We start from the raw sequence: 15,018 nt of genomic DNA on the forward strand, positions 1-15,018 counted from the left end.
CCATTGCACTCGTATTCTTAGGCTGGATGGACTGCAAGAGAAGACCGGCCTCGTCATGCTCTGTGACCTCCACTGACTGCATGACATTACTTTTCTTTTGCACTTAGAATTTTGCACACAGAGGCAGAAAGTTGTGCATCTGGGAAAGTCCTCTTCTTACACCACCCCTCCTGCCTTCAGGAAGGGGGCGGGTAGAGGACCAGCAGAAGTCTTATACCAGCGGGTATAAGACTTCAGAGTAGTCGTCAGAGAAGAGGGGATGGGCAGGTGATAAAGGAGAGACGGTCGCCTCCAGGAAGATGCTGGAGAAGACTTAACCAACTGAGAGAGAAAGTTAGGGAAACTGGAATCCAAGGATCAGTGGTCAAGTATGAATGAGTGTATGTGGCTGAACCAGGTAATGGAGTGTGCATTATTTGCTGACATTGGTTTACTATGAACTAAACCTCATGGTTCTTACATACAGCAGCCAGGGAATAAGCATCTCACTAGCAGTGATCTTCTTTGTGATACTACCTTTTTCTTGGTAGCATATCGACACAGTGATGAGTGAGGCCGCTTTCTGAGCCCTCTGACACATTCTGTGCTAAACCCACCCAATTTTAATTCATTGATTCCCTGATTTGCATTTCCTAGGGTCATAAAGGTGCAAAAGGAGAAATTGGGGAACCAGGAAGACAAGGGCACAAGGTAAGGAAATGGGTATCAAATGGGTACATTGGGAGTAGGCGGCACTGATCACTTTCCTTATAAGGCATTACCAGAAATTATAAGGAATAATGAAGCGTGGCGTTTTTCATTTCCTCTTCCAGCGATGATTGATAAGTCCTCTGCAAATGCAGTGACATTCTAATGAAGAATAATGTTCTAAACTTGTCCAGTCATCCAAAACAAAGGAAGGACCTGCAGCTGGAGTCTTTCCTCTGGCGCTGCCCTTCTCAAGTCAACCACACTCAGCTCCTTCCCTTGACGCCTTTGAGAGCCAAACATCACTCAGCTCGTTGTTCCACTTCGGCAAACAAAATTTTATGACAAGTGTAAAATTTTATGACATGTATTGCTGAGCCTAGCAAAGAGAGAAGTTGGTAATTGGTTTATAACTTCTCATCTCAAGTTCTGAAACAGTTTATCTGTTTATTTTTGACCTCATTTCAACATAACCTAGATGTTGAGGAAGCTGAGAGTTTGTGAGAGGACTCAGGTTATTATCTGGACGGGAACATGGGATCCAAGCACAATTTGCGCCGAGGCTGGCATGTCCTGCAGAACAACCGTGGCTGAAATCTAAAATGAAGCTATTCATCTGCACTTTTCCTCACCCACTAGAGCACATTGACTTTCAGTATCTCAGAATTTGACTACCAGAATTTTTGTCCCTGTTAATTTCATATTTCACAAAACCAAACTGTTCTTTGTAGTGAGGTCCTCTGGACTTTATGACCATGTTTTCTCATCCCTTTTACTGGACACTGAGCAGAAGACCAGCCCTTTTCATGGCGAGTCAGGAACTAGAGGGACCTGACTGCTGTTTTCAAGCATGACTATCCTTGAAGGTTTTCGAATTAATCTGTTGATAACCTGAGCGAATCAGGATCAATCAGGGTTCTGTCTGCTACTACAGTTTGGGGATCTATTTTTAAGGTCTTCTGTACCTTGCAAGTTTAAAGGTCTTTGACACTTCAGCTTTCCATTGAGGCGCCAGTGTGGTCATCTGCACTACCCTCTTGAGATCAGATTGGCGAAGAGAGAAACTTGATCAATTTGGACATTTTTCTGTGTATTCAATTCCATGACTGAATCTTAAAATTCATAACTAAAAATTCAACAAATACTCGTTAATTACTGTTCATGTGCCTGGCTGTATGCTAGTGCATTCAGGGGCGTTGCACTGAAAGACCAGGATGACCCATTGCAGAGACTATCCAATGATTCACACAACAAAACCGTCTACGGCCACACAAAAACAGATGTTGAACAACACTGATTTACACCAGAAAATGTTCCTGGGAGAATCCATGTGGCAGCCCAGACGTGGGGCCCACTGCTCTGTGTGGCTATCCTGCGCCTCTTCCCCTCCTTCTGGTGACCACGTTCCCTCTAGAGAGAGCCCTGATGGACAGAGGGTTACGCACTGGGGCTGCTCGACGCCATTGCCATTAACCATCAGTCAACACACCTTAGAAGAGCGGTTCTCAACCTGTGGGTTGCGACCCCTTTGGGGATTGAAGACCCTTTCACAGGAGCCGCCTAAGACCATTGGAAAACATATAAATATTTCACAATATATATAATTATATATTGTTTTGTGATTAATCACTATGCTTTAATTATGTTTCATTCTGTTCAATTTGTAACAATGAAAATTGGTCCTTCATTTCAGATATTTATATTATGATTCATAACAGTAGCAAAATAGCAGTTATGAAGTAGTAACGAAAATAATTTGATGGTTGGGGGTCACCACAACCTGAGGAACTGCATTAAGGGGTCGTGGCGTTGGGAAGGTCGAGAACCACTGCTTTAGTACAAGCATAGAATAAGCTTAGAACAAAATTCCATTGCCATTAACAACTTGTCAACATACCTTAGAACAAGCTTACTATGAGCTCTGATATGGAACACAAACCGCCACCACCAAAAAACGAGTGCTCGTGGAAGCAGCAGCTCAGACATCCAATGCCACCGTGCATCAGACAACTCGATCGCATAAGACCTCTTTCAAATGCTGAGTGAAGAGCAAGAATGCCACTTTGAGAACTATGGTGCCCTTGACCAAGACATGGCATTTTCAATTGTCTCAGATGCATGTGAAAGTTGGACATTTCATAGGGAAGATCAAAGAAAAATAGCTGCAATTGAATGATAGTGCTGGCGGAAACTCCTGAAAATACCGTGGACTTTCCGAAGAACAAACCAATCTGTCTTAGCGGTTCAGTCAGAATGCTCCTTAGAATCCAGAATGCAGAGACTTCCTCTCACAGACAGTGGACATGTTGTCAGGAGAGACAAGTCCCTGGAAAAAGACATCATGCTTGGCAAAACAGAGGGTCAATGAAAATGAGGAAGACCCTTGATGAGATGGATTGACACAGTGGCTGCAACAACAGGCTCAAACATGACACTAATTGGTAGGACTGTGCAGGACCAGGCAGTGTTTCATTTTTTACACATAAGGTCACTATGAATAAGATCCAACTCGATGACATCTAGTAACCCAATATGACAAAAGGAGCAAAGCTTCTTTGATTGAGGGTGGGGGGTTGACTAAATAGGGAGACACACTGAGTTTGAGCAGAGAAATACTCAACATTGGAAATATTTCAATTCTCTCCATATTTGTCTATTAATTTAATGTAGTCCTAATATGAAGCATATATGCTTTTTGTAAGGAGTTGCCCAACCATTCTAAATTTCATCTAGAAGGTCAACACTGAAGAGAACCTGGAGAATGAGATCAATTATAAATGGAAAACAAAGACACATAGTGGGCTTCTTCCCGAGTGATATTACAATGTATGATAACGTTTCAAAATGGAAAATGTTCTGTATTGGCAGCATCACACAGCAGTTTAGAAGAGTAGCAAAGGAAGCCTAGAGTCTAGTTTTTTTTGTTTTTAACAATTTCATATATGTTAAGGATTAATTTTCTACACTGTGTGTGTCTATTGCTCGGTATGCTGTATTGGAAAAAGAATTCTACCTTGTATTTTTCAAAAAAATAAATTACTGTTTAAATATTTTTATGTAAGAAATTAAGCTTATAAATATACTAGAAGAAAACTATAGATGAATGAATGCACATACACATTATTTTGGGGGATAGAGAAAGCATTTCTATGGTATTACTTATGAAAAAAGATTGTTTTAAATACATTAAACATCTGGCTACAGTAAAAAGTGAAGAGGAAAACTATTTGATGATTTTAAAAGTGTGGACATTTATGGAATAGTGTACATGTAACATTTTCCCATTAACACACACAATCACACACACAATGTGTGTGTAGAGAAGCGCTGAAAGGACGCAGTGTGGTATGTCCCTGGTAGATGTCGCTACCTGGTAAGATTTGGGTGACTTTATTGTGCACGTCTCAATCTTTTCTCGATGCTCCACAGTGAATAGGGCCAGCCCATGGAAGACCAGGAACGGTCGTAGAATAACCCACGGGATGACAAATGAACACAAAAGGCATGGGGTTGAGCTGAGCCTTTTCCTGTGCTCGTTTGAGAGGATCACACTCGCTGTGCTTTCCCTTGTTGTTCTGTAGGGTGAAGAAGGTGACCAGGGAGAACTGGGAGAAGTTGGAGCCCAAGGACCTCCAGTAAAGTGTTTTTCAAACATATGTTGCTACATCTAAAAACAATCCTTTCTTGTGAATCCTGGAACATTTTCTGTTTAGCTTTTGGAATTAACATGGCATCTTCTATTTTATTTATTTTTCTACTAAGTCAGCTTTGGGGTCTAACGATAATTTAAAATAGGAGAAGTGTCCCATGGTACGCCCAAGTACTTTTTTCAAAGAAAATTTCAAAGATGCTTGGCATCTTCATGTCACTGTTATTGATCCAAATAGTTTTGGAAGTCTTGTAGAATTCCCTACCAAGTCCATAACTGGATTACACAAAAGCATTTAGCAAGTGCACTACACAGAAAGAGCAGCTGTAACATGATATGGCCTTATCTTACTTTCTGTCCTACGTGGATGTCCTAAGCTGGATGGCCCTGCACATTTAAATTCCTGGTCATCCCTAATTGAGCGACACAGAATTTGTGACTTAGCTGCTTGAGCAGTTGGTCATGGCATTACGCCCTTTTTCGTCTACCAAGAACCTAAGGGAAAGAGCAGGCCTAGAGAGCTTTATCTTAATTGACTGTGGACAGTTAGAAAGTTGCCCAGCAGCAGCGATTTACTTTTCAAATGGAGTAGAACACGCTCCCAAAAGAGCAACGAGGCTCACTCATTACATGACTAATTTCTGGAGTTGGCCACAAGGTCCACAGTTTGAGACCCGCAGCTGCTCCTCAGGAAAAGATGAAAGGCTCTCCACTACCATGGAGAGGACAGTCTCGCAGTCTCACCAGGACAGTTCTACCCTGTCCCGTAGGGTCATCATGAGTCTGTTTCGACTCAATGGCAGTGAATTTTGAGTATTGGCACTTTGGGACTAGAGATTGAAGAATGGTGGAATTTCAGTCCTGAGAGGGATTACAAAAATTACATTTATGATCCCTCATTTTTAGGATTACCTACACCAGGGCCTATTATGAGGTGAGATGGATCCTTTCTGATCTAGTTTGGATTCAGAATGCCTTTTTACCCTTGAAACTGTGGGATGAATAGTGACTACAAGTGGTTGATTCAAACTACAGCTTGATAGGTAAATCATATGCTTTTGTGGACTCGCTTAGGAACCTAATTGCCTTTGGAAGGAAAAGTATTCCAAGGTATGATGTCACTAAGTAACCAAAGATGAAGGAGGTGGTCATGGCAGTGCAGTCTGTGTGTGAGTTAAAGATAATCCCTCTTTTACTAATCATACTGCCTTTTTTATATGAGTATGTATGCCAGCTCCAGCCAGGCTTGTGTGCGTCTTTAGAAGTTTTTAAAAATAACTCGTTTGCCTTTTTAAAGTTGAAGGCTTTGTCTAGTTACCATTTCTTAGCATGACCTTTCTGGATGAAACGCTGTGAATTTTGGGGTCAGCTTTTGTGATGATAAGAATGTGTGCTTCAACGCAAATAATTCCCTTTCTTTTTCCCTGCTAGGGAGCTCAAGGCCTGAGGGGCATCACTGGCATACTTGGGGCGAAAGGAGAAAAAGTAAGAAGATGTCCATAACAATACCAGAATATATGAAATATTTGAGCTTTTGCCTATTTAAAAATGACATCATATTTTTGTTCTTGAACGTCTGTTGAAAACATAGTTGGTAGAAAGGAGAATGCTCATGATACATGCCATATGTTATATATGTTAAATGATCCAGGGTAAATTAGTGTTGGTAAGGTTGTGCTATTTTGCCTCGATGTAAATTTTTAAAAGTTAGGGTTGCCAATGAGTTGTGTTTTATTAGCATAGAAAATCCTTTAGCTGGCCCCCAGGGCCCAAGTTCTTCTGGCCAGGGAATTGTTGAGGCCTGAATTTAACAGGGATAATACACCGGTGGCTGGCGGATACCAGCTCACCTTCGCTCAATCTCAGAACCCAGATTTACCTAGTAAGACCCGGTACAAGGTTCTGGGAAGATCCAAAGAGGAATAGGACAAGCAGATAGCTACTTACAAGGCCAGCAGGGGAGACACAAATCTGAGGGAAGTGGTACAGCGGCGGGCAGGTCGCAGCGTGGCTGGCTCCTCTTGATGGCAGACATTGGGAGAGCCGATCGACGAGGGTTGCTGTGGGGGGGGGGGGCGGAGGGAAAGTAATCACGGGGTGAATATCATGAGAATTAGAGAATCCTGAATGCTTATGATATGTTCAGAGCTCCCGCCACCTCCCTGCCCCACGGCATCCGCCATTGTTTGGGTGTGTATATAGGGGTGTATCCAAACCTCTTCATAAATTGAAGAAGATGCTAAATGGTGACCACTTCTTAGAATGTGGGTTAGGTTAACCAGTTTGTATGTGCTGGATCCTACACAAAAGAAAACCCAACCAAACAACTCAACAACAACCCCCAACGAGCTTCATTCACAGCCCCCTCTGACCCCAGGATGATTCTCGTTAGTCTCTTTTATGGACATGTCAAAACCACCTGAAACACAGAATCTTCCTTTGACAAATGCATGTGCCCAGCAAATGAAACATCTTTTTTGGCTCCTTTTGGAAGCAAGATATTTTCTTGTGGATTGAAGCCCTGGTTTATTTCCCATTCTTCCAACTCCCATTCCCTCAGATTCATCCTTTCTGGTTTCTAGGTATCTTTATCTGTCTCTGTCCTAATTCTCCTTTTTAGAGAATTTCTTTTCTACAAACACTGTGTTGTTCTAAACACATAGTTGATTCACACCTATGTCTGGCTTCATGTTGTCTTAGCACCCAGTGTTTATAGCTGTTCCTTTATTAAATAATAACTTCCATCTATTCCAAAGCTGCTGAGATCATAGGTCGTCACTCTTTCCCCCTCTCCATCTAAATTATCCCCTAAAATATGTGGCCCCTTATTTTGAAACCAATTACTGCTCTTGATAGGCTCTTTATTTGAGGTATTCTCCGGCTTGGTAATTTTGAAAATTTTTCATTTCCTCCGATTTCTGTCAAATTGCTTTTGTGGGAGAAAAAAAAAGCTTTTCTGGTGAACTCCAAGCTGTGGCGTGGTTACCTAGTAACAGCACTGTGGGTCGGAGCTCCTGAGCAACAGCAGAGAGAGGAGTGCAGCAAAGGGGTTTCTATAACGCAGAGAAGGCCGCTCACATAATATAAGTTGAATGATGAATTCAAGGTCCTTTTCAGGTCTTCCGAATCGCTTCTTCCTGGTGAATGTCGAATGCCGTCTGCTCTGAGCTAGTTCTTAGTGGTCAAAGAACGTCAAGGCTCTGTGGTACCCCTGCCTCAGTTGTGTTCTTGCTTTGATTCTACGTACGTCTGAACCTTCTATCAAAGGTTCTCTAGTTTCCAGTTCTTACAACACATGCTGCCCACCTGGCTTTCTTGGCCTCGTATCTAAGCAATCACGTTTGACTGTTTAAAAATTTTTTTAAATTTATTTTATCATCTTTGCCTCCCAACCCTGTTCATTAAGAGGTGTTCTGTTCACTTCAGTTGCCCTTCTGCTATCTCATTAACCTAGATGAGAAACAGATCGAAAGAAGGGGCGGCATTTTATCATCTAACATAGGTAGCACACATTAAAAGAATCATATTTTCATTTCAAAATAAAACTTTGGTCTTTATAAACAAAACAAGAAGGTGACATAAGTGATGTGTCCACTCGGTAGCCAAGTCAGGGATCAGTTTAAGATAACATGGTGTACAAAGTTCTGGGTGGTTCTATGCTGTCACTTGTTGAAGAGATCCACTTCTCTACACAAACCAAAGCAAGCATTTGTCCCGAATGAGAGGCGAGAGGCTCAGATTTTTATTAGGGTTCATTCTCCTGAGCGACATGGCTGGACTCCTGATTGTGCGTCTAAGAGGACGACCTAACACTCCAGAGAGTGCTCCCCAGCGGTAGCTGGAGAAGCGTCCTGGCTGCAGTATTCTGTTCTAGATTGGATGCGGTGTCAACATGCCCAGAGTGGGAGCCCAGGCCCTGGTCACATACTTCTAGGGTGATGAGTCATTAGCAAGTGTTTTCATATCGGAGGGGTCTAATTGAGTACTCCTCAGGGTGCAGTGACAAATAGAGTAGATGTGACCGACCCAAACCTCCTTTTTTTTTTTTTTAATGGCTGTTGAAGTTCTTAGAAAGATTTATGTGGCCTTTATCATATATGACTGACTTAATTTTATTTGTCTTATTTTTTTATAGGGTGCCCGGGGCTTAGATGGTGAACCTGGGCCTCGGGGTATTCCTGGTGCACCTGTAAGTGATTTTCCTTCCACAAGACTTTTTTTGTTGTTGCTGTTGTATCTATGTTCAAGCTTATTTTGCATGTGGATAATTAAGGTGGAAAAATAAGCAAGAGCTTTTATATTTATTTTAAGATTTTCTTAATTAAAATAAGCATCTTTTTTAGATACAGAGAAATATTTTTTGGCTTGATTTGGACTTTTGTTGTTCTCATAAGCTGAGTTAAATTATTAAATATTTATGTTGCAGTGTTTCTCTCTCACATCCCTTCCCTCTCTCAACCCCTGGCCCTCCACCCTCCACCCTCCACATTTTTTGTTGCCAGAAAGCTTAGCGTCACAATAACCATTTTATTTTTGGTTTCTGGGGATTTCGAGCCTCCTTCTCTATGGTTTGTGATCTCACGAGTCTATATTTTGACTGTCATATGTACGTGCATCTTTATTGGAGAGAGCTATAAATGTTTTTTGGTAAAATGCAGATAAAACAGCGATTCACTAATAATCAACTATACCCGATAAAAAGCAGAAGACAATGAGAATTTCCTATCATTAAGGTCTTTATCATGCTCCACGGGAAACGCAGAGTGTAACTAAACAGTGCCGAATGTGGTGAGCAGCTGGGCATGCGGCACAGGTGTCCATGCAAGCGCCCCTAAGAGGAAGGTTGGCCTGAGAGCCGTTCTGCGTGGGCGCGGCAGCAGAGCACAAGCGCCAAGAGACACTGTGGGTGGTGACGGGGTGTGTGCACTCTCAGGGGGATTGCCCCTGCCTGGAGTGGGAGTTGGCATCGAAGAGACACTGAACAGTTAATTGAGAAGACAGTATGAACATTAAATACTCCTCTGGGCAGTAGAACGGATCCAGTAAATAGAGAACTAACCCTGATCCAACAAAAGGTCTATTTTAGAAAACCACAACCTCTCACTTGTTACCTCTTAGGCCATGTTTCACTTATAGCTCGATAATTTTTGACAGCCACCAATATAATCGACTGGGAATTTAGTAAGAAAAATAACAATTGCTAGTACCTCAGACCTCCCTTGCCCTGCCGCAATAGCCAATGAGCTTAGATGAAATGCAGGTGCCTTTACAGAAGCCAGGCCTACCCGCATGTGGGCCTTTAGCTTATGCCATGTTTGCATCTGAAGGGCACAGAGCATATAGGAGTGGACTCACAATGCTCATGGAAAAATCCCATCATCTTTTACTGCCATATTGTCTTGAACTTTCTGAAGGTCCCTGGTACCCCCTTTACTATCTATTGAAATAAAAACAAAAAGTTATCCCCATGGTAACATCAATTTTTAAGACAATATACTTTTCATAGAATTATTTCCTGAGTTAGGCATCCAGCAGGTGGATGGGAAGTAATTCAGTAATGTGGATGGTGCATTTTTTATTTCAATAATAATAAATATGTAACATCTGCTTATATTTTATTTTCCTACAGGGTGACCAAGGTCGACGTGGACCTCCAGGAGAAGCAGGTCCCAAGGGAGACAGAGTGAGTTCAAATTGGTCTCCATCACCACAAGCAGCATGCTTTTCAGTGTCATCGGTTTGTGACTTACCTGCTTGACTTAAGCTCCTCTTGTGATCCTGAAGCGCTTCCCCTCTGGTCTTTCCCTTCTGTCCTGCAGGGGGCACAAGGTTCCAGAGGAATTCCTGGCGTCCCGGGGCCCAAAGGAGACACGGTATAATCCTGAACCGTAATCTTCAGACTAACTTGCAGCAAAACTGTGAAAAGTCAGGAAGGGAAGTCGAATGTGACTGTTTGTGAGACACAGCATGTTTCTTTGTGTCTTTAGGGCCTGCCAGGCGTGGACGGCCGCGACGGGATACCTGGGATGCCGGGCACAAAGGTAGCTAGCTGTGTGATTTAGGAAAAGTGAATGCAGCTGGCTTGGCCCTACTCAAGGGAGCAAAGCATCCCCATTACTCAATTACCAGCGATACATCCAGCCAGGTTTTGGCAGTTTCTGGGAGAATGATGAGACTTTCTATTCCTGTAGAGAGTGGCATTCTTGGAAACCCACAGGGGCAGATCTTTTAAAAAAAAATTTACCAACAGTTTTATTGGCATGTAATTCACATGTTACAATCCAATAGCTCAATCACATCAAGAAGAACGGTCCAATCAGTTTTAGAACATTGTCTTCATTCTTGTACTCATTCTTATTAGTCCTCATTTCCCTCCAGCCTCCCCGGCATTCTCCCAAGGAATTGGTGACTGTCTCTAGACTTATCTATCCTGGATCTCAGATACAGGAAACATGAAAAAACTAACAAAGCAAAACAGATAAAAACCTCGATAGAAAAGAGAGAATATTAAAAACAAATTTAAATGGATCATAAGGGAGATCAAATGACAGGGTGCTAAATTGTAAACAAACTGCATCTGCAACCATCCCCTGAACAATGCACTCTGCATGTTAGCAAGGCCATCATTCACATCCCTGGTCCATGGTCAGATAGGATGCGCCAGGGGCTTCATCCGCGTGTAGTCCCCCTCCACTTAAACAAACAAACACTGAAATGTCTTTAAAATAGGGTAAAAGGGAGATCAAATGATAAGATATTACATGTTAATCAGCTACTTCAGGGACAGTTCTAACCTGTCCTACAGGGTCTACAAGTCCTATTTACTTGATGGCAGTGAGATAGGATGGTTTTGCTGAATTAATTTTAAAATTTTTAAATGTAAAATTTTAAATCAAATACCCAATAGAAAATACTTATACTGGAAACACACAGAGTCCAGGATAGATGAACCCCTCAGGACCAGCAGGGAGAGTGGCGATACCAGGAGGGAAGGGGGGATAGAAAAGGGGAGCTGATCACAAGGATTTACATATAACCTCCTCTCTGGGGGATGGGCAACAGAAAGGTGGGTGAAGGGAGACACCGGGCAGTGTAAGGTAAGATAAAATAATAACTTATAAATTATTAAGGATTCATGGGGGGGGGGGAGCGGGGAGGGAGGGGAAGGGGAAAAAAAGAAAATGAGGAGCTGATTCCAGGAACCCAAGTGGAAAGTGAATGTTGAGAATGATGAGGGCAATGAATGTATAAGTGTGCTTTGCACAATTGATGCATGTCTGGATTGTGATAAGAGTTGTATGAGCCCCAATAAAATGATTAAGAAAAGAATAATGTATGCATTTGCCTAGGCTTAGGATCTCAGTGAAATGACACATGGATGAGGCCGGCTGGAGAAATGGCGCATTTTGTTTGCATTTATATCCTGGGTCTGGGTCCTGCTCTCCACTGGGTCACAACAAAGTGCCTGTCAGGACAGCTGGATGTCAGGCGCGGTTCCCCTCCCTTTCTGATGTGGTGAAACTTTTATTTCAGGGTGACCCTGGGAAGCATGGGCCCCCTGGCGATGCAGGATTACAGGGGTTACCTGTAAGTATTTGTCTCCTTGAATTTTTTTGCTTTATACACTCGTTTTGAAAATCCGAATATAAGGGAAGAGAGACATGTTACTTATTGTACGTTCTGAGGGATGCAGATACGCACCCCTGGTGGCGCAGTGGGTAAGCACCATCAGTGAACAGCAGGTTGGTGGTTTGCACCGGTCAGCTCCTCCAGAGGAGAAAGATGGAGCAGTCTGCTTCCATAACGGGATGGAACCCTAGGACATAGCTTTACCCCATCCCTTTGGGTAGCTATGAGTTGGAATTGGTTCAGCCACATTCTTTAAATGAAAAAACACAACATTTTAATTTTACATTTTAGTTTTTTCTCTGTTAAGCTAAAATTCTGCTTTAAAACAGCACTCTGTCCGTTGTTCAGTCTTGTGTGTGTCAAACTTTGTCTCAGTTTGACCCTGGCTGGAGCTCTTCTCTCAGAGTGGAGCCACGGCAGGGTTCAGGCGGGTCCACTTAGGGCACAGTGTGACACCGAAGGTACTGGGAATAAGTCATCCGCTGCTTTGGGCATTCCCAAGAGTGGTCCCCTGCATGAATGTGGCCGGGAGCTCATGTGGATTGTGACACATAGGTTCTCAGCTCTTTGAAGGCAGCTTTTCAAGTGAACAAAGGACACTTGGTGACATGGGGGACTCACCTTCCACTTTATCATGATATCTAACAACAGTACCGAATTGGCTTGGCCTTCTCGGCCAGCCCCCTTTCCACTATCAGGTCCACCATTTCCCACAGGTCCTCCTTTTGTTGCTGTGTACTCGAAAGCACACCGCACACCTGATGTGTCTGGCCTGTGGGGAAGAGCCCCTGTTAACCTGGAAATGGGACAGGTTTATAAATGGGGAGTTCATCTCTGTCAAAAGTAACCTTTGCTAGACAGAGTCCTTGCTAACACGGCCGACGCACTACAGCGGTCCGCTCGACACGTGGGTAGTTCGGGAACGGACTGCGCAGAATGAGGAAGACACCCCCCCCCACCCCCCCCCCCCCACCCCCCGGCCTTGAGCTCATCCTGTTCCCAGGGGTCCGTCACTCTTGCAGTCAGGGTCAGCGGCCTGGGTGTCTCTGTGAGTCACAGGCTGGATGATAAAACCACACTCTGCATTCTTTTAGGGCTTGCCTGGAATTCCTGGTGCAAAGGGCATTGCTGGTGAAAAGGTAAAAGATGAAAACTTGTAAAGGAATGTTGTTCTTCTGCATTCTTGTATCCATAGGTTTTATTGCTCATATCTAATACTTCCAACCTGGCCGTTTGCTTTATATTTTCTCCTAAGGAGAATGCAAGAGCAAACGTTTCAAACCTTCAAAGTGTGACTCTTGCTCAGCGGCAGGAAGAATAGTGTGCAAACGTGGGGCTGATGGGAGCTCCGTCCGTAATGAAAGTGGCCCCGGGTCAGTGCAGACGAGGCAGCTATCCTGTGCCTTCCGCTGACAATGAGGAGGGTGCTCGCGAGGCATGAGAGTTACACCACTGGATACCATTAGATGATTTAGCTTGACATAAAAAGGTATTAGGCTTTTGTTAACACACCAATCCACTAGTGCTTATATTCTGTACTGAAAGTGTAAAGAAATAAAAGCAACAGGTGAAATGACTATTAAGGGACCAAAATATAGCTTTACTTTGGAACAAACTATCTAAAAATATGAATACTGTAGATATTAGTCTCAGATTTTAGGGCCTCACATCACAGTGAACTTGATGGTGGGGGCCTTTGATATCTTGAGCAGAGACCCCCAATTCTCAGACTGTGAGCGCTGATGGTGGAGATGGCATATTCTGACATGCCCTCTCCCCGCGGCTTGCTGGAAGGGCTTGCTCTATTTCCCTGGGCTGGCTCGCTACTCTCTAGTTGTAAGTGTTCGAAGAAGCTCACTGGATGTAGAGATGGTAGACATGAATGAGACACATAATTAATACTGTGAGCGAAAGAAAAGCCTTCGACTTCAGGACCTTGTTGAAGACCATTTCTTACTTCTCTGACATTTGACCTTTCATGTAGTTCGAGAGTAGCCAATAGTATTCTCAGTGGGAAGGATTTTGATGCGCCCACAGAAAAGGAGATTCTCCATCTTCCCGGGTCCTCATTGTGAAATCAGGAAACTCATACTTCACTCTAACAAACAGTCCGGGGAAGGCAGGGTGTCGTGATGAGTACATTTACTTACAGTCTAAATGCTGAAGGTAAGTCAAAGAGAACTGCGGCTGGGGTTAGAGGTCATCCTTGTCTAAGCATGTCTGCAGTCACAACACATGTCTAAACATGTCTACAGTCAGGGGATGGCTCCAGACAAGTTCTACCCAGCAGTCGAGTACTTGGGATTGTCTTGTTAGAGCACTTAAAACAAGGGATTTAAAAAGAGAAACATACACAAACAAGAAAAAATATATTTTGCATTGGAGAAAAACAATTTTGAGATCAGGGCTAATAAAAAAATGTCAACAAAACCCAAATGGACATATTCTGAATCATTGAAACGTTGCAACAGGTTTACAGAAATGCTCTTCCCCCTCCACAAAATAATAGTTTTGGGACAGATCAGGTGTTTTAAGGAAGGTCAGACATGAGCCCAACTCTCGACACTCGAAGAGCCTGTGGTTCCAGTCCAGAAAGAGATGTTGCCATTGATGTGTTAGCTGCTGACACTGGATCTCACAATCAGCTGGCTCTAAGCTGATCTTTCTGTTGGTTTCTCAGCAATTTCAAAGCTAGTGAAAATGACTTTATGGAACAAATCATACCTGGGGATGAGTTTTGGATAACCATTAGAGGTAAACCCGCTAAGGATTGACATGCTCCAGAGACCAAAATTCCGTCAAAATAGTGCTGACTGAGGGCACCTGCGACTGCAGTTACATTCAAGGCAGCCAAGCCCTCTCAAGGTTACGGTGACTGTCGCAGGGAGTCTTGATCGCTTTCCTCCAAGGATACAGGCTGATCCCAGGGACTTCATTAAAGACATTTTAGAACAGTGGAAAGCTGTCACGGTGAGAGAAAGAGCAGGAAAGTTGTGGCAAGGGACCTTTTTCCTGTCATAACAACACACCTGCTTATCTTCCTCTTCCGCGAT

General features: G+C 43.2%; 1 protein-coding gene across 1 annotated transcript in view; it reads left to right on the top strand.

Annotated features, from left to right (window-relative positions):
- COL9A1 (collagen type IX alpha 1 chain) overlaps positions 1 to 15,018 on the top strand; it is a 95,074-nt gene that overhangs the window by 43,516 nt on the left and 36,540 nt on the right. The window contains exons 18-26 of the mRNA XM_075554043.1: positions 637 to 690; positions 4,269 to 4,322; positions 5,768 to 5,821; positions 8,472 to 8,525; positions 9,966 to 10,019; positions 10,156 to 10,209; positions 10,324 to 10,377; positions 11,870 to 11,923; positions 13,060 to 13,104. Of these exons, the coding sequence (XP_075410158.1) occupies positions 637 to 690; positions 4,269 to 4,322; positions 5,768 to 5,821; positions 8,472 to 8,525; positions 9,966 to 10,019; positions 10,156 to 10,209; positions 10,324 to 10,377; positions 11,870 to 11,923; positions 13,060 to 13,104 (477 nt within the window). The remainder of the gene's footprint in view (positions 1 to 636; positions 691 to 4,268; positions 4,323 to 5,767; positions 5,822 to 8,471; positions 8,526 to 9,965; positions 10,020 to 10,155; positions 10,210 to 10,323; positions 10,378 to 11,869; positions 11,924 to 13,059; positions 13,105 to 15,018) is intronic.

Source organism: Tenrec ecaudatus, chromosome 7 (genome assembly GCF_050624435.1).
Source record: "Tenrec ecaudatus isolate mTenEca1 chromosome 7, mTenEca1.hap1, whole genome shotgun sequence".
Lineage (NCBI taxonomy): Eukaryota > Metazoa > Chordata > Mammalia > Afrosoricida > Tenrecidae > Tenrec > Tenrec ecaudatus.